This window comes from Meleagris gallopavo, chromosome 2 (genome assembly GCF_000146605.3).
Source record: "Meleagris gallopavo isolate NT-WF06-2002-E0010 breed Aviagen turkey brand Nicholas breeding stock chromosome 2, Turkey_5.1, whole genome shotgun sequence".
Lineage (NCBI taxonomy): Eukaryota > Metazoa > Chordata > Aves > Galliformes > Phasianidae > Meleagris > Meleagris gallopavo.
Genome location: NC_015012.2, coordinates 31,009,776 through 31,027,823, shown reverse-complemented (window position 1 = coordinate 31,027,823; position 18,048 = coordinate 31,009,776). Strand labels below are relative to the sequence as shown.

Here is an 18,048-nt window from a genome sequence, read left to right as displayed (position 1 = left end):
ATATTAATAAGAGTGAGCTTCAACTAAAAATTACACATTTTTTTTGTTTACATTTGTGTACATTTTTCCTAAAATACATTTCTTGAAAAGAGTTAGAGCTCAAAACCAATAACGTGTTCAGTCCCACCTTTACCAACATTCTACCTATTTCACATACAGTAAGGACTTGTTACACCTGTCTCTGTTTACAAATGTGTTACAGCGCTATACGCATGCTGGTAGCGCTGAATCTAACATAGTTATAGACAGAATACGTCTGAAAAGAAAGAAAGAAGGAAAAAGAAAGAAGAATGGGCACAGAGAGAAAGAGGCTTTAAAGCTAACTAACATCTCTTTTTTAGAGAGCAAAACCACAACTTTATTATGTTTCTGCAAGAAACACTCAGAGACTGTAGGCAAATAAAATATTTTTTCTTAACATTCACATCTTTGAAAATTTATACAGTACACTGTATGTGTTACAGAGAAATAATACAACACTTTCTGCAACTTTTTTGGTTCCCATATTCCCCTAATAAGACATTGCCTTAGTTTCAGAAAAATAATTTAATACATGTAAAGTACAAACACTGCCTGTGTTAGACCAGAAAACTCTGATAGCTTTACCATAGATTCCCATTTTCCATCCTGAAATTTTGAAGTTCTCTGGTCTTTTGGCATGGCGTAGCAAAACCCTGACTTCTGTCTCAGGAAATAGTGTTCAACATGTGTCTCATGTTTCAACATGGTTCATGTTTTTAAGAAGCAAGCAAGGAAGAGAAACAATGTTTTGCCAGCTTCAGATCTGTGACAACTTTCTCTCCAAAAGCTCTACTAAGTTCTAAAGACAGACCTGACATTTGACAGATAGCCCTTAGGGGAGAAATTTGATTTTTGCTGCTACCATGAAAACTTCAACTAAGCAAAAGCTCAAAAAAAAAAAAATTTTTGCTCCAAAATGATAGAATTTTGCTGTCAAATTTGAAGAATTCTCTCACATGCTCCATATCACACACTTAAATGGGCATGCCCTTCAGCTGTACACTGGGGCTGATTTGTCAACCTGCAGATTTTCAAAATTGTAAGTAGTAGCTTTAATAATGTTCTTCTAACAGCTTTTTGTACAGAATACAAATCTATGAATTAAACTGCTGAATTTTGGCATCTACAACAGTTTGTAAGTTTTACCTTCAAGGCACTAAGAACAGCAGTAAAGATGTTAAGCTGCACGGCTTGCTGTCGAACACCCTTAGCCTGCTTGACACATTCAGCAAAGTGATCCAACATTTGCAATCTAAAACAAAGGAAAAAGTATAATTTAAGTGAGATGTTTTCAAAATACAAACCAAAATGCAGCAAGTGAAAAAAATACAACAAAAGAGACTTACAATCAGTCACAGAATTTACATTTCAGGGGCTGTAGAGAATATTCCACTTAGACAGAAAGAGTAATTCTGGATGCTATTAGTTCTTTCAGATTGTCCATAAGTGCTCACTGTCCCTTTTGAAGGGAACACTGAGGGGAGGTCTTCAGATACTGTTTGGATGTACAACTAGAAAACTTCAAGGACAGGACTAGAAAAATGCTGCCTCTGCACTATCATTCAAAACCAGTGTTATTCTACACACTCCTATAGTCGTTCCCACTATTTTCCCTTTTTAACATCATGTCATGAAGTATTAATGAGAGGAATGCTCTCTCAAAGATACTAAGAACAGGAGTATAATGAGTAGTTGGCATAGTTAACAAATCAGCAGCTAATGAATCAATTTTTTCCATAGCTAACAACAGTATAGATCACACAAACTTAAGGTTTACTGCTTACTGCAAAATGAGACTGAGCAGTTGAAGGAAAAAAAAAAAACAAAAACAGTTTCCATCAGTATTGTACTGAAGGATAATTTTCATTTTAAATGAATCTTAGAGCTGCCTATACTCTGTGCTCAGTGATGACTTAGCTAAACTACATGACAAAGAGTCCTGATAACCCATAACTCTATAAAAATCAGCATATTTTCTTTCATGTTTCATGTGAATTTATTTCTTCTTTTGCATAAAACCACTTAGTGTAAACCACTCACAATCTCACTTATGGAAGCCAGCTGAAACCCAAAGAATTCCACTACTGTGTTTTCAACGCTGATTTTAAGCTAATTTCTATGGATATTTCTCTACAACCAAAACTCCCTGCAAAAATTACTGTTGTTAAATAAGTAAGAGGAGAGAAATCCAGTCTGTACCACTTAGCCCCAATCTACACAACATAAACCAAGGAAATGTCTGGTTTCTCAACTGGTAAATATATTCTGCAATCCTGAGACACAATGAACACAAAATACTGACACCTAAATTTAGAGACAGTCGATTTGAAAGTGGATTCTTATTTCAAGAATAAAAACTTGATACTATGCAGGGAACTAAAGCATTAGATTCTGAAACTGAACACAGATGTAAACTGACCTGTGTTTGTAAGACACGTGAGGAAAAACCACACCAAAGAGAGCCACAGATGCATCGATGACAGACACTCCTAGAGGAAGGGGACCGGGTACAGCTTCACCAGCAGGGATGCGCAAATAAATAGAAGAAGGATCATGTTCCAAAGCACCACTTCCAGATGCACTGTTTGGCTGAAGCTGAAAAATGCCACATCACATGAACGCTTCTGAATATCTCTCTGTAGACAAAGTTCTGAACTAGTGGTAAACCAAAGACATATGCAGTCGCTAAAAACAGAAAACTGCATTACAAATAATTAAAAGCAACTGCAGCATCCCCAGGCATGCACAGATTAGCATTTACAGGGCCAGTTAAATCCCTGACAGAGCACTTAACAGTTGGATAAATGCACAAACTATGACTCCCAGTAGCAAGATACAGAAATTAGAGAAAGGCATGTAATTTTTGGTACGAGCAGCAGCTTCTGAAACAGTAACTACAAACTGACTTTTCAAAAAAAATATATATATTAATTCATTGTAAGTACTGAGTTACAACACAGCATACTAATAAGTCAGGCTTGGTTGTAATGATTCTCTATCTAGAAAGGTTCTGAAATAGTATTATAATTGCTTATGTCTACCATCATGAAAATACTTCCTAACCATCATTCCTTCAGAAACACAATCAATTTATTTCCTTGGAAGAAATGCTTACTTTCAGAACTTGTTATCTCATCATGAAACAAAGTTTGACTCTAGTAAGTCTGTATTCTTAAAAGGCTAGAAAACAGAGTAAATTTGATATTGTTAAAAAAAAAAGTGACCAAGTACATGATGCTCCTGTGACTCACTGGAGGCTTTCATTTCCACCAAGAGTGATACTATTCAACAAGCTGGTGAAAAAAAGGGAGGAGAATGTGGAGGCACTTCCCCAGAAAGCTCTGCTGATTGAATAGTGCACTGAAGTCTACTACAAAGGAAAAACCCGTCCTTTACTTTGACATGCTGATTTTTCTCAAAAACTCAGTTTGCCCTCCATTTTTCACACTTAATAGGAGTCTTGACTTTTTGATCTGTTCTATAAGTACAGCTTCTTTCTAAGAAACCTTGCCATTATTAAACAGGTTGTGGTAGAAGGGAGATTTTCAGTTCCCTTTCTTATTCCAGGAATTTTCTGAGAAGGTGAGCCAAAAATCTTATTATGGTACAGCTCAGCCAATGCTCAGAACAGTTATTTGTCTACAGAAAAATGATAAATTAAACACTAAATTGTTCCCAAAGCTCCATTTGCCCTCAATGAGCATATGTAAAAAAAGGTAATTGCATCCATGTTAGGAGCTGATCTGAAAAACTTAATCCAGTCCCATATCAACTTTTGCTTCCTGTTTTTTTTTTTTAAATCCTGTATGTCAAAGATGTGCCTTGTCTAGAAGCGTAGCAAATTCCTTATATAGCTGTGTTAACTCAAATTAAATATGTGATTTCATGCTGCACATTTAGAAAATTGCATCTTGTTTTTCCTCAACACCACTTGCAATGCTGACACTTTGACAGCAATTTCTTTATAAAATTATTTAAATGGAACTTAAGCTGTTTTCAAGAAAGGTATGAGAATAATTGTTACACTGAAGAGATTTTTTAAAATTGTTTCTTTAAAGAAACTAGTCAGTTTAACTGACTAACCAAAGACATCCAAGTTGCATAAATGTTATGGCCACCTCATCTGCAGGCACTTTTATCAAAAGATTGTGCAGTACCCGGAAAGACTTCAACTTGGCAAACCTCTGAAGTATGCCCAGAAAAAAAGAGCAAAACTTCATAACCCAGAGAGATATTGCAGATAATTCATTACTGTCCTGTTTCCTTATTACCTGGTCTTCAATGGACTTATGATCAGTCTCCTGAAGCCAAGAGCCAAGTAGAACACTGTCGTCATAATGACAAAGAGACCTCAGGAGCGATGTGGTTGTATTAGCGGAGTTGTCTGTCAAAGTAAATTCTGCTACCAACTCCCTAAGAAGAGCATTAAATGAACCTAGAACACAGGACATTAAACAGAATTGTTGTTACTTCTTAACCAAAACATTTCAGCCACAGATCAGAAGCTCCAAATGAAAGCATGTGCCATTATCTCAATTCTACAAGTAGTGAATGGACAGAAGTAAGTCTGACAACACTACTGCTGAGAGTAAGAATCCAAGTCTCTGTATTTCCACTAATGGTGGAAAACACTGTAAAACATGGAAAACGTGATCTCCATACCACTCAATCCTACAAACAAAACCAGAACTTACATATCAGTGTTAGTCTTATACACTGCAATATCTGTACTTCCTATTTAAACTTACAAGATGACATACAGAAAATGAGCAACAATGCAAGACTCTTGCAGATTCCCAGTTTCTTATTTCACACTTGGTATCTGCATCAGAAGCAAGCACCAAAGACATCCAAAAAAGTAAAAAAAGCAAAAACAAAAACAAACAAACCACAACATACAGAATGCAATTTTTACTTTAATAATAATCATCAAAAACAAAAACAACCCATACCTTCATATGTCTTTGGAGGTAATAAAGCCAGTATATCATAAAGTCTTAAACGGACCATAGCTGCACTAGCTTTCAGATGAGCTCCATGGGCTTTAATTACTGATGGAATGCTACAGGATCAAGAGAAGAAATAAAAGAGACAGGTAGAAATACTGTAGTTACTGACAAAAATATTTCAGATTTCTTTTCTTGTGAGCTGTCCTACTCAAAACAAGAAAATAGTGTCCACAGTGAGCAGCACTACTTAAGTAACTTCAGATATTTAGATTTTTTTTTTTTAAGTAATTGAGGGTTTTTTAAAATTTATTTGAACTGCTACTTAAACAAAAGCACAAAATATGACCTAAAACTGTGTTTTATTCTTTTACGCTGTGAACTGTTAGAAATTTTTCACTAGCACGTTTTGAAAAAGGATAGTTTACTGATTCACATCTGGTAGTACACCAGTATCAGAGCTTTCTCATCTCTTGAACAAGGATAAACAAATCATGAAGTCAAAAAAAAAAAAAAAACCTCACTGAAAATTCAAAACATGGTTAACAGAAGTTATTCCAGTAAGCCTTTCAGCCCATGCCATGGGATCACATACTATGAGAAAGCTGAAGATTGTAGTACTAATGTTCACAAAAAAGTGTTTTTTTCCCCCAGTATGAACAAGCAGCAACAGTACAGTAATAAGTTAAAATCTGAGAATGAATTAGAACAAATTAGTTACAGTATTTCAGCTCCAGGAAAAGTGTGAAAAAAGAGCAAAAACACTTGCAGATTAGAAGAGCAACTTCCTCTCAGTAGTAACAACTTTATTATCAAATAAACATCTCTTAATCTCATACTGTGTTTCTAGAAGTCATAGAACAACATCTTAAAAAAAAAAACAACTTTTTACTTACTGTGACATCATTGTCATGGCACATTCTATAGGTGTCATCAACTTCCTGATTACATCCTCAGTAAGGAGCTCAGGACAGTGAGCAACAAAACTTCTCATAGCTGGAAACAAAGTAGTTAGAGTTTTACTCAAAAAAGAAATACAGTGCATGATCAACATACAGATCTTGAGAGAATATAAACAAAGCAGCAACTAAAATATCGAAAGACCATGTGACACATTCATAAGACTACGTATCTAAAACAGGTACGTAAACTGGTGAAACTCTGACAAGTCTTACTCATTTTCAATGAAAGAGGGGAAACTGTGAGAGTTTTCTGTATAATACTTGTGATTCTGTCTTACTGTCCACTTATAGTTTTGAAATTTGAAATTCTTACCACACAGAGCCCCAGCGCGGCCTTCCAGCGTTACTTGCCAAGTAAAAGAATCTCCTCTTGCCTTTTCTGCCTCTAACTCCTTCAGAGATCGTGGGAACACATTTCTCCATAGCAGCAACATCTTAGGTAGATGATAACGAACAACAGAAGGACCTATGCAAAAACAAAGTGACAGTTTAATAAAAGCATTCATTATACAAAGTATGAAAAATCTGCCATTAAGGTTTTTGCTCTCTTAACTGCTATTTCCTCTTACTCCACTTTTTTTTTTTCCTAACCTATTTCCCTCCCTAAGTAAATTTTCTTTCTTCTTCATTGTTTTCATTTGTTTGTTGGAAGTGCTGCAAGTAAATCACAAAGATTAAGTGCTTGTTGATATTTGTACCAAATCTTGGGAATAGCCAATTTCATACATTGAATCTTGTAGGACGTAAACACTGATGCTTGTTTTTTCATCCTGACTTCCAATATTATTTTTATACTAGTATTTTGAAGGCAAGCTCTTTAGCCCATCTTATCTTATTCATATGATAGAAAAATAAACGATACTGACTAGAAAACTAGTTCTACAATTAGGTTTACAGAAAGCTGAAAAAAAATTTAGATAAAAAACCCAATGAAAGTGCATTAAAAACGTACTGGAGAAGGACAATCAAAATAGTGGTACATTGTCAGAAAAACTTTGGCAAAAGTGAGATGATGTGAGGAATAAAAAACACAAATGGTGTTTGCTCACAGATCAAAATACTGAGGAATGTATTAAAACATTATTATATTTTTCAGAATTAAAAAAAAAAAAAGATAATTGATTCAAATGTCAAGAGTACTTATAAGCTCTCAAAATAGTGCCTCAGATATTTCTGTGATGGCATATACATGAACAATATGTTGAATCATTGAATGGCTAGGATTGGAAGGGACCATAAAGCCCAACTAGTTTCAACCCTCATGCCAAAGGCAGGGCTGCCACCCACAAGATCAGGCTGCCCAGAGCCCAATCCAGCATGGTCTTGAAGAACTCCAGGGAAGGGACATCCATAGCTTCTCTGAGCAGCCTGTGCCAGTGCCTCACCACCACAAACAGAAGTTTCTGGTTTTCTTGTTGCTGTTGATGTTTTGTTTTGCTGTTGTTTTAAAGCCAACTGGATAACTTTTAAAGCATCATCGTTCCATCATTCCTCATCAGTATTGTTGCTTATCCATGGATGCAGTTTATTTGCAGAAATAAACTGCAAATAAAACAACTTGCATCACAGAAATTTCCATTTTCATAAAATGACTAAACACTGGGTTTAAAAAAAAAACTGCTTTTTTCTTTTGATATTTGTTTCTTTTAATTTTGTTGTTTTATTTGAGGAACACCACCTTCTGCTATCCCTCAACTTACTCCAATATTTCACTTTTCCCCAGCATAAACATCACAGCTGAAATAAATGAACTAAGACTTTGCTTCCTGTGGTATCCATACTGATGATCTGTGAAGACTATTTGCTACAGTGGATAATCAAAAATGTTGGACAACATTAAAATCCAATAAAACACCTATTTTTACCAACCTAAAGTCATAAGTGCCCCAAGTAAAAGCCATCCAGCTTGAGTTCGTTGCAAGGAAAGCCTGCTGTTCTGTGCAGCAGTTCGTAACAGATCCTCAGCAATACTAACCACCATCTGCAATAGACAAAAAAAAAAAAAGGATTTAAAAAATATAAATTACCACACTACTACAAGTCCTCTTACTGATTGTATGTAAACATGTTCAAATATTTAAACTGATCTTCCATAAAAAAACAGATTACATTTCATGCAGACAATTAGTCTTATGCACACAAAAATACAAGAAGCAATATTAATTAATAACTACTGAAGAAAAAATGTCAAACAATGTAAGCTTGAAAGAGAGAGAGGAACAAAAAGCTGGTAGATATTGCAACTCAAGTGCTATGAGGGCTGTTCCAAAAGTAATGCCTCTTATTTTATTATGCTGGCCTACAACATCAGAGGTGGATTTTGGTGGTATGACAATAAATGCTGAACCTTCCCACCAATACTGCATTACATTCTGTTGCCATGTGACAGATGGCAGCAGAGGAGCAGACTGACAGAATGGCATCTGACACTGGATTGCTTATAAACAAAATGGGTGGGATTGAATTACCCCACGCAGGAAAAAAATGGCACCCACTGACATTCACTGATGCTTGCTGAACGCTCATGAGGATCAAACAGTGAGGTGGTGGGGGAGCATCCCAGCAGTGGCAACAGTGGGTCTCCTCTGCTGGTTTAGATTTCTACAAGTGCAGAATGCAGGCTCTTGATCATTGCTGGCAAAAATGCATGACTAATGATGATGACTATGGTGAGAGATAGTGTTTTGTAGCTGAGAATTTGCTCTATTAGTATTACTGTGCTCTTTGTATTTGTTGCAATTTCTATAAAGGCATTACTTTCGGAAAGACAAATGTACAAACAAGGGCTCCAATCAATGCTCATGCTGGGTACAAGTTCAATTTCAACAATCCTTTCAATTTGTCACACATTTTGCAAAGCAATTACTTCTTGAAAAAATACACATTCTAGTTTATTCACAAACAAACTTCATTATCTCACCTTTCCTTTTGCATGAGGAATACCTAAGGGACACTGATGCACACCACCTAACAAAGCAGCCATTGCAAAACTGTAGCCACTAACAGCTTCAGGGGAGGTCTTCAGATTGTTGAGTCTTTCTGCACACCTATCTAAAAATGGAGTCAACTGAAAAGGCAATGCCACAGCTACACACCGCAAGCACCACGCAGCAGCAAGTCGAGCAGCCATGCTGGGATGAAGAAGAACTGATGTTACTGTCTCCAACAGACCTACATAAAAAAAGAATTTGAAGTTTTAAAATTACAACATGCTTCTTAGGAAGTTGAGATTTGAATTGAGTCAGTATTAAACAGATAACAGAAAAGTTAAAAATGTCAGAATTGAAGTACTCAGATTTCATAACTCTGCCTTTCTCTTTAAAAAGAAAAAAAAGTGCTAATAACACTATGTAGTTAAATCAATTTTCTTTCTTACACATTAATTATTTTAACAGATTGTGATCATATTTCATATTCATTGCTCTAATATTTCAATCAGTGCAAGTTTATCTGCGTACCAATAGAGGGTTCCTGAATAAGAGGAGATGCAGTAGCATTCAGACTCTGCACCAGACTGCCCAGTTCTTGGAGAGCACACACCATTACATGCTGGCTTGCAGCCACATCAGCAGCTCCTGCTTTATTTTCACTGTTAGCATCATTCACTACTGCCTCTGCAGAAGAGAAAGAAGTATCCTGCTTAGGACCATTTGAGGGAGTCACATATAAAGAATACAGCATACACAAAATAGAAAGGAACAATTTAGTTTTGGCATCATCCCTAAATATTAAAATAAAGCCACAAATTTGCTCACAGCGTGAGCTCGCAGTGAACGTGTTCCGAAGAAAAATACATTTCACAGCCTACCAAACATAATCATCCAAAGACCATGTAAAACAGACACCCAAAAGTTACTGTGGATGACAGTGCACTAAGAGATAGGATTAATAAGGTAACACAGCAAAAATAAGTATACACATACACATTATGTATATACCTATAGATGAAGGAACTAAGAACACAGTCTTGATATATCTAAGTTCTACATGCATAAATACAAAATAAAACTGTAAAAAAAAAAACAAAAAAACACCCAGAGCTTTTTTTTAATAATTAGCCACAAACTCAACCTCAACCACAACCTCAATCATCACAAATTTATCCAGTTATCCAATTAATTCCACAGGTTCCACTTTTCGTTTTCTGCCCTAACACAATGTCTCAGGAAGAGTAGGGTAAAAGATAAGAGGATACCTTGATGGGTAAGGAAGCTGCAACAATCATGTCAAAGAAAATGAATTTGAGTATCAACTTAAAATGATACAGCTAATGCAGTACAAATTCAACAAATGATCCTTCTTAGGTAAAGGGAACAAATCATTACCAACTAAAAATCCATCTAATAATTTATATATACACACACATACATGCATACACACCTGTGTATGTGTGTATACATATAAAATTGCAGAGATTGATAACATAAATTACCAAAGAATCAGAATTCCTATAGATATATTCCTATTATATATATTTATATGCTTCACACACATAAAGCATATATGTACACACACATAAAGCATAAAGCATATATATAAAAATTATGTATAATATTATGTTTTTCATAAAAACCATAATGGAATTTCCTTCTAACTTTGACAAGCAGGTGGCAGGAGGAGAAATTTCTGTAATCACTGCATCTCAGAAGTTGAATTCCGGATATTTTTTACCTAGAACTAAAAGGGTTCTGATTGTAATAAACATTGAAGTTCCTACTAAACTCAGACATAACTTCCCTATGAAAAAATGGTTTCGAGAAAAACCTGGAAAAGCTTCAAAGACAACTGCATTTCCACACATTAAAATATTAATTTAAATCAAATTAGATGGTGGCATTAAAAAAAAAAATGAAATAAAGAAAGAAAAGAAACACTCCTTCACTTGTTTAATCAATGTACTGCTGGGCAATTCCATCTCCCTTTTCCAAACTCTAGCTCAAATTAACTATTTTCTAAGAAACAAATGCTAACAGTTTTAAATGGCAGTCCTCTTACATATTCAAGAGTCCACATTTATCTTCTTAAATATCTGACTTTGGATTACATCTTTATTTACCACCTGTAAAATTCAACCGGATCTCATGACGCATATTGGTAGGACAGGTACAAGGACACGACCTGCTCTTCAGCTGTGCAACTTTCAGTATAACCTATCCTAAGATTGATTGCAAAAACACACTTTCTTCCCCCCACTTAGCAAATGCAATGTCAAAAGCCAAAAGAAGTTAAAAAGCAAGCTTTACACAATCATCTTTCAGATAGAAATTGTATTTTGAATATTGCATTTCAAATAGAAAGCAGTTGAATTATCTTTTACCATAGCAATAGAATTACTTCTCATAGTGGAATTAAGTGGAAAAAAGGCTGACCCAGCATAAACAGCAATCAATTTCAACAGGTCTCAAGTAAAGAAATATGTTTCTCACCCACTGCCTTCATCTGTTTACCAATGGCTTGACATATATCTTTAGCAGCTGCAATCTGTGCTTTCTCCCCCAGTAAGCTGCCTACAGTTGCTCTCAGGATGAAGGACACACATCTTCGAGAGTACACTGCCTCCACGTGGGTCTGAGTTGCACGAGGATGGGAGACCAGGTCAAGTACATGGGACAAAAACGTAGCAAAGTTGCGCTCCAACCACTGACCTCCTAACGTTGTAACAAAGACAACATAGGCCTGCAAATTCAGAAGTTATATACAGATCCAGTTAAAACAGTAAGAAAAGACTATTTGGTCACTGCAGAGTAATGACTGCAGTACACGCATACTGCATGACAGCAGCAATAACAGTTAGTTATATGCAACCTGGCTCAGGCTACAAGATGAATTTAGTCAGTATCTGCTCTTGCTGAACTGTTTCCAGCACCAAGGGTAGCTCTCTATTACTGCTACTGCTAATTATTAATATTAGTTATTTAGTAAAATTAATAATAGCTATTACTGCTAAAAAAAAAATCTACAACAATAATGTAAATATCAACAACAATACGAACATGTTCTGGTTGAAGACAGTGCATTTTACCAAATGCACCTGAAAAAGACTGGGGAAAAAAAAAAAAAAGATTTATTCCACAAAATATAAAAAAAAATCTGCCTTCTGACAAGTTTCTGCAGCAGAAATATGTCAGAGTGGGAAGGCCTGAATGTGATGATACGCTGCTATCTTTCTCTACTAGACAAATGGTGCTTTCATATTCACGAGATTTCAACTATTCAAGAAAGACACATGGAGAGAAGAAACACAGTTCAACAAGTTAGGGCTGCAAAGTATTCATCAGAGAGAGCCAGCACACCAAAGGGCAGAAGCATATTAGAATACTAATTTCTCAAATCTTTTTTAATCCCACCCAAGACACTCTGATCAAATAAGCCTTTTCTAGCACGTATTTTAATCTATAGTTACAGTACATCAGTGATAAAATATAACTTAGGTGAATGACACTGCTCATACATTTGACCAAACAGGTGAATCAAATTTGCCTTGTAAGTTACTATAAGCAAATAAGCACCAGAAGAATATATTTTCCTCCTAAAAGCGTTACAGTGTACAAACGTTACTTAATTTGAGGGGAAAAAAAAAAAACAGTACAGATTATCACAAACCTGAGTAACACCAACTCTCACTTCCCTATTGACAGATCCTCCTACTTTGAGCATCTCTCCACCGCTCTTTAGGAATCCAGACCCTCCTCGCAGGAATCCTGTGGCCATGAGTTCCAAGACCTCCTCAAGAGTAGCCCTCTTCACGTTCTGTCGCATCACTTTTGCCAAGAGAAAAGCAAACATTTAATCCTAAAGTTCCAAGCAATACAAGTAATTATCTCAAAAATCAGAATTATTAATTCAGAGTTGTCTTGACACATAGATCCAGCCTACGTTTCAGTTAACTGCTTTGTTTTGCACTTATAAAATAAGTTATTTTTCCCAAGTGATTTTTGACCATTTCCTCTTGTTTTTTTTTGTTGCATGGCTACAAGAGAGAATCTGAGTGCTTTACCTCTTTTTAAACTTGGAGTTTAAAACAAACAAACAAAAAAAAGATCAACTACAGGTATTCAAGTACTGGAACAAAACATCGTATCATGCAACACAGTATGGAAGATGTAATTTGTTTGGGAACATAATTCAGGAGGATTGTACCTGTTGCTTGTTTTGGTATCAGTGCTGTAGCCATGACAGTTCCCAAAAGCTTTGACACTGCAACCCGCACGCCATAGTTTGAGTTTTCCAGAGCTTTAAAGCACAGTGTAGCAACATTTTCCAGCTCAGCTGTCCACATAAACACTGCTTCATTTTGCAATTCCAGCAGACACTGAAGAGGGAAAAAAGACAACAACAACAAAAAAAAACTTGCTGAGAACCAATGAAGACTATCCTTACCTTCTAAGTTTCAATGCAATTGTTGGGTTTATTCAACATTTTATATGAATATCAGAGTTTAGTTTTTCCCCGCTCCATCACCATAAAAATTATGTAAGAATGAACTATTAGAACAATTGAGGAACAGGTTAACACACAAATAAAAAGCATAGGAAAAACAGAACAAAAGAATCTTATCTTGTTTCTTAAAACCTCTCCCTCTGAGAACCATAGTTAATTTACTTTATCTCATTATTTGCTTATGAAGTGAGGAAGTCAATACTATTGTACTTCAGCATACACAAAGTAGCAAGTCGAGCATTTGAGCCTTTGATGTAAACTAGCAAGGACTTACCTTTCCCAATTAACAACCAAGTTTCCCATTACAAGCAACACGTGAAAGCTTAAACGCAGGCACTCCAACAATCACAGCACAAAGACTTTCTAGCAGCATGTAGAAACACACCCACCTTGGCCACTGCACATCGTACAGCCATAGATCTATCCGTCAACAGAGACCGGGCGTTCTTGTAAATATCCCGGTGACAAGAAGCTGCTGCTCCTCCGAGTCCATTTAAGACCTTCTGTAAACTCATCAGGATTTCACTGCGGCCCTGAGACTGTACACAGGAAGAGGTGTTTATGCAGAAATGCAGATGCAACGCTTATATCCAAGTACCAGGCACACACCTCTGCATTTTCATTTGCGTGCACGTGTACACTTGTGAAAATGGATAACAGTTTACTGAAGTCACATACAACCACTATCTGGCTGGTTGCAGATGGCAGTAAATATTAGAATTGGTTTTGGTAAGATGGCATCTATTATCACATAAATTAGAAAGAGTGCCAAGAAAGAGTGCCAGTAGTTCAACAAATGGCTAAAGTTGCTGCTGTCCTTCTCCCATCTGCTGCAGCTTCATGTTGCAGAAACAAAAACTAAATAGAAGCAGCTAAAAAGAACGTATGAGACAACGTGACGCCCAAGTAGTCAAGTTTCATGCTACACCCACACACAGGGTATTGCAGAGAACAAGCACTCTTTGGGCAGAACACAGAGCTACTGTTACACTCAGCACTGATAGAAGTCCCCGCTTTAAATCCAGCAGTGGAATTATAAATGTTTATTACTCATAGAGAGTAAGTGTATATGCAGGAGGAGTCAAGATCTATGCAGTCAGCACCTGTATCAACTTGTCATTTATTTCAAAAGAAACTGAGCTATTTCAGTCCTGTCAGACCCACTGACAACCCATGGCACATTCCCTCAATATGATATTCTTCTTACAGTGTATCCTGCCCACAAGCAGCGTAACATTTTTGTTACAAAACATAAGCATTTACTCAGGGTACCCAAGTGGAAACCTAATGCAGTATTTCAAATGGTCCCTACAACCCTTTTACAATTTTAATTGCTGATGCTGCAATGAAACAACTACAATAACATTAATATGCCAAAACTCTAAACTCTCTCTGCAGAGCAAACACATGCACGTGGTTTAACTTGAGATGAGTAATTTGCATTTTTCTACATGGAAGGCATTTTAACAAACCCCTTTGGAAGGAGAGAGTTTCAGTTTAAATGGAATCAAGACCACGTACAGAAAATATTGCAAAACTCACCTCTGCACTTTTCAGAGATTTTAAAAGATTATTTACTGTCTCTGGAAAAGCACTACCCAGCATTCTGCCCATCTTCTCATAAAATGCTCCAACACACGCCACAGCAGCCCTAAAAAAAGAGACATTCATAGGTATATTCCTTTTCTGGATCACTTAAACAAAGACAAAAACTTAGGTATAAATGGATCTTTTATTCATCATTGATGAATAAAAACCTTATTACCCACTAATCATATTTGTTGTTTAACAGTGCATTTAAATCACGCGCTTAATTAAGAAAAACATGGAAGTTATTTGCTTCTTCGAATACGGATGTGCTTGGATTGATATTAGTACATAATCCACAGAGTGAGCTGCAGAAGACAAACGTGCTGACATCACAGCAAGATCAGGATTTTGTGCACTTGAACTACAGGTGCTTGGTAAAGAAACAACCCTGTGATCTTTGATACATTTTCAAAGATACTGAATGAGACACTTCATTCAAGCGAAGAACCTAGGATGCATAAATTACTGCAGGAAAGCAAAAATACATATATATAAACACTGTGAGCATCACCAGATTCTTTCCCTGCCGTTTTTGATCAGCAAGCTTTGAGTAACAGTTTAGTGCGATAGGATATGCACATTGCCCCAAGGCCTTTGTAAACCTGAAATCCTTGGGTAAATGATTTCTTTTGGTAAACTACGTTACAATGTGATTACAGCCCACTGCTTGACTGGCATGCCTCCTGCCCTGCTCTTCTACACAGCAGCAAGTTCCCCACAGAATTGCAACAGTTTCAGGTAAAAGGAGGACAGCATCAGCCCCAAAGGTGACTTCAAATGTTATCCTAACGGTGTGCAACAGCATCTGAAGGCAGCCTGACCTGGGGACCGCTAGACACTGTAAGGTATTTCATGTACTCCCATGTGTACCATGGGAAAGCACTGAAGAAGTTTCAGTAGATGCTGTGTGTAGTATTAACCGATTCCTATAAATAAGACTGTTCCTACCTGCAAAGATAAACTGGATCACATACACATCCAAGCATACAGACTCTCCTTGAGAGGTTTTAAGCTACATTACAACAGAATATAAACAGGCAGTGCTTGAGGGGGGTTAAAAAAAAACAAAACAACAAAACAAACTTCTTTGGCTACAGTTCTCTCAGCAATAAATAATGCTCCCACTTGACAATTCTGGCAGCTTCCATTGTAAACTGGGTACCTAGGCCCAATTACCAATTACAATTAGTGAAACTTCTTCACTGCATTACTTCAACTACTGCTTAACCTCTCCATGGCATAAGAAAGCAAAGAAACATTACATACTCCTTTGCCTAGAGAAAAGCATCCAACTTCCAGACAAAAGTGCATCTGTCACCTTCAAACCCTGCCCTCCGCAGTCTCAGATACATTCCTTTTTCCTTCTAGATCAAGCACACACAGACTCCAACTAAGCATGCAAAAATGTAAGTTCCACAAAATTTAACTTAACAGGGCACACATAAGGCAGATATTTCTGTAATATCCAGGACCACTTTGCATTAAAACCACCCCCCTTCCCCAAGTAACACCAAACGTACAGTTTTGTGGGCAGGTAGGCTGCAGTATCATCTTTGCTCTTGATGATGTCATTACACTTGTCAAGTGTCTGAAAAACTGTGAATGTGTCTCCAATGCTGTAGAGAGCAGCAAGATTTTTCGCGAGGAGTTTTCGCGTTGGCGGCCCTGGGGAGCTGCTGATGAGTCCTGTTAGCTGTTCTACCAGTTTCTTCTGTTTCTCCTTGACATCTGTCTGTTAATGGATCAAAAATTAATGAAATAAAGCTTGTTTCCCTTAACACCTGGTAGTAACTACAAGAGATTGAAGCAAAATTCACACTACTCCTACATAATTTGACAAATTGCTTGTGTCACAGAGGTATGAGATACACTCAAGTAGTTGTGGAGATGGATGCTAAATGATCAGAATTAGCTGTTGTTTTATGTAAATTTTATCTTCTTTTACATGACTCACTAAAATTGCAGTATTACTTGCACAGAGAACATTTTAATCCTCTTTCCCATCAAGAATCCTTACAATGGAAAGGCAGGTTTTACTTTCCAAACATTTACAATACTGAAAAACAGAAACCAAACTAAATGGCTTTTAATGGAGTCCAAGTAAGTAAGTACCAAGTAAGTACCCACAATTCAATACTCACAAACTAAAATGCATCTCAATCTAGAATTACACAGTTATGACTTGGATGTTACCTACTATCTCTAGCATAAAATTAATACATGTTTCAGAAACAGGAAAAAGCAATTTACCTTGTTAGCAGCTACCAGCACTTTATCTAAAAATCTCAACCACTCAAAGATAAAGACTGGCCTCTTTGCTTCTGTGATCTGTGCTAACGCTTCCTCATTCAGCAACAAACTATGAGCCAGTTCCATCCCTGGTAAAGTTCTGGTTTTATCACAGATGGTAGAGTCTCTGAAATAAAAATTGGAATATTAGTATGAAATACAGTATAACAATATCAAACTTCAGTGAGATAAAAATATGAAGATGGAACAAAGAGATTACAGAATCATGATGCAAGCCTGCTTAAATGTACCTTAACTACAGAGTCCCAGATGAGAACCACTCATTTTTAACCATGTACATCCATTAGTAGTACTTCAGGGATCTGAGAAGTTAGTTGTAAAAGGAGAACCTATGGGCAACTTAAGGGGCAAACTCTTAGCCAAGATATATATACTAAAGTCCCTGCCTATAAAAACAAAACAAATGAGCTAACAGACATCTCACTGCTTCCTCTCACATAAGTGCAGTTCTCACTCGGCTTTAATTGAGACCTTGAGCCCATTCCTGAAGCTTAGACATGAATCCAGCCACCTCCTCAACATCTTTCACAGACAAGGTGAGGAAGAATCCCCACCACGAGGACTGCTGGGGAATCAGTAACTTTTGCTTCCAGAAATGACAGACCGACTTTCTCTCTCTCACATGCCCTGAGACACAAAGCGTGGGTTCCACAGAAATAGCACAGCATGAGGCCTGCACTGCACTAAACACAGCTCCATGGCACAACAGAGCTCCAGCAGCAACATGTGCAAACAGCAGCACCACCACATTAAGGAAATCAGAAACACATATTTTCTAG

At 36.8% G+C, this 18,048-nt stretch overlaps 1 protein-coding gene across 1 annotated transcript in view; it reads right to left on the bottom strand.

The window, feature by feature from the left end:
• LOC100542574 (HEAT repeat-containing protein 5B) overlaps positions 1-17,386 on the bottom strand; it is a 31,028-nt gene extending 13,642 nt beyond the window's left edge. Inside the window, exons 1-16 of the mRNA XM_010706957.2 lie at positions 17,210-17,386; positions 16,480-16,691; positions 14,912-15,020; positions 13,759-13,908; positions 13,070-13,241; positions 12,533-12,690; positions 11,356-11,605; positions 9,388-9,543; positions 8,850-9,100; positions 7,799-7,910; positions 6,243-6,395; positions 5,864-5,963; positions 4,974-5,083; positions 4,293-4,456; positions 2,441-2,616; positions 1,168-1,273 (exon numbers count right to left, since the gene is read on the bottom strand). Coding sequence (XP_010705259.1) covers positions 1,168-1,273; positions 2,441-2,616; positions 4,293-4,456; positions 4,974-5,083; positions 5,864-5,963; positions 6,243-6,395; positions 7,799-7,910; positions 8,850-9,100; positions 9,388-9,543; positions 11,356-11,605; positions 12,533-12,690; positions 13,070-13,241; positions 13,759-13,908; positions 14,912-15,020; positions 16,480-16,691; positions 17,210-17,335 — 2,505 coding nt within the window. The 5' untranslated portion in view covers positions 17,336-17,386. The remainder of the gene's footprint in view (positions 1-1,167; positions 1,274-2,440; positions 2,617-4,292; positions 4,457-4,973; positions 5,084-5,863; positions 5,964-6,242; positions 6,396-7,798; positions 7,911-8,849; positions 9,101-9,387; positions 9,544-11,355; positions 11,606-12,532; positions 12,691-13,069; positions 13,242-13,758; positions 13,909-14,911; positions 15,021-16,479; positions 16,692-17,209) is intronic.
• Positions 17,387-18,048: the final 662 nt, after the last annotated feature.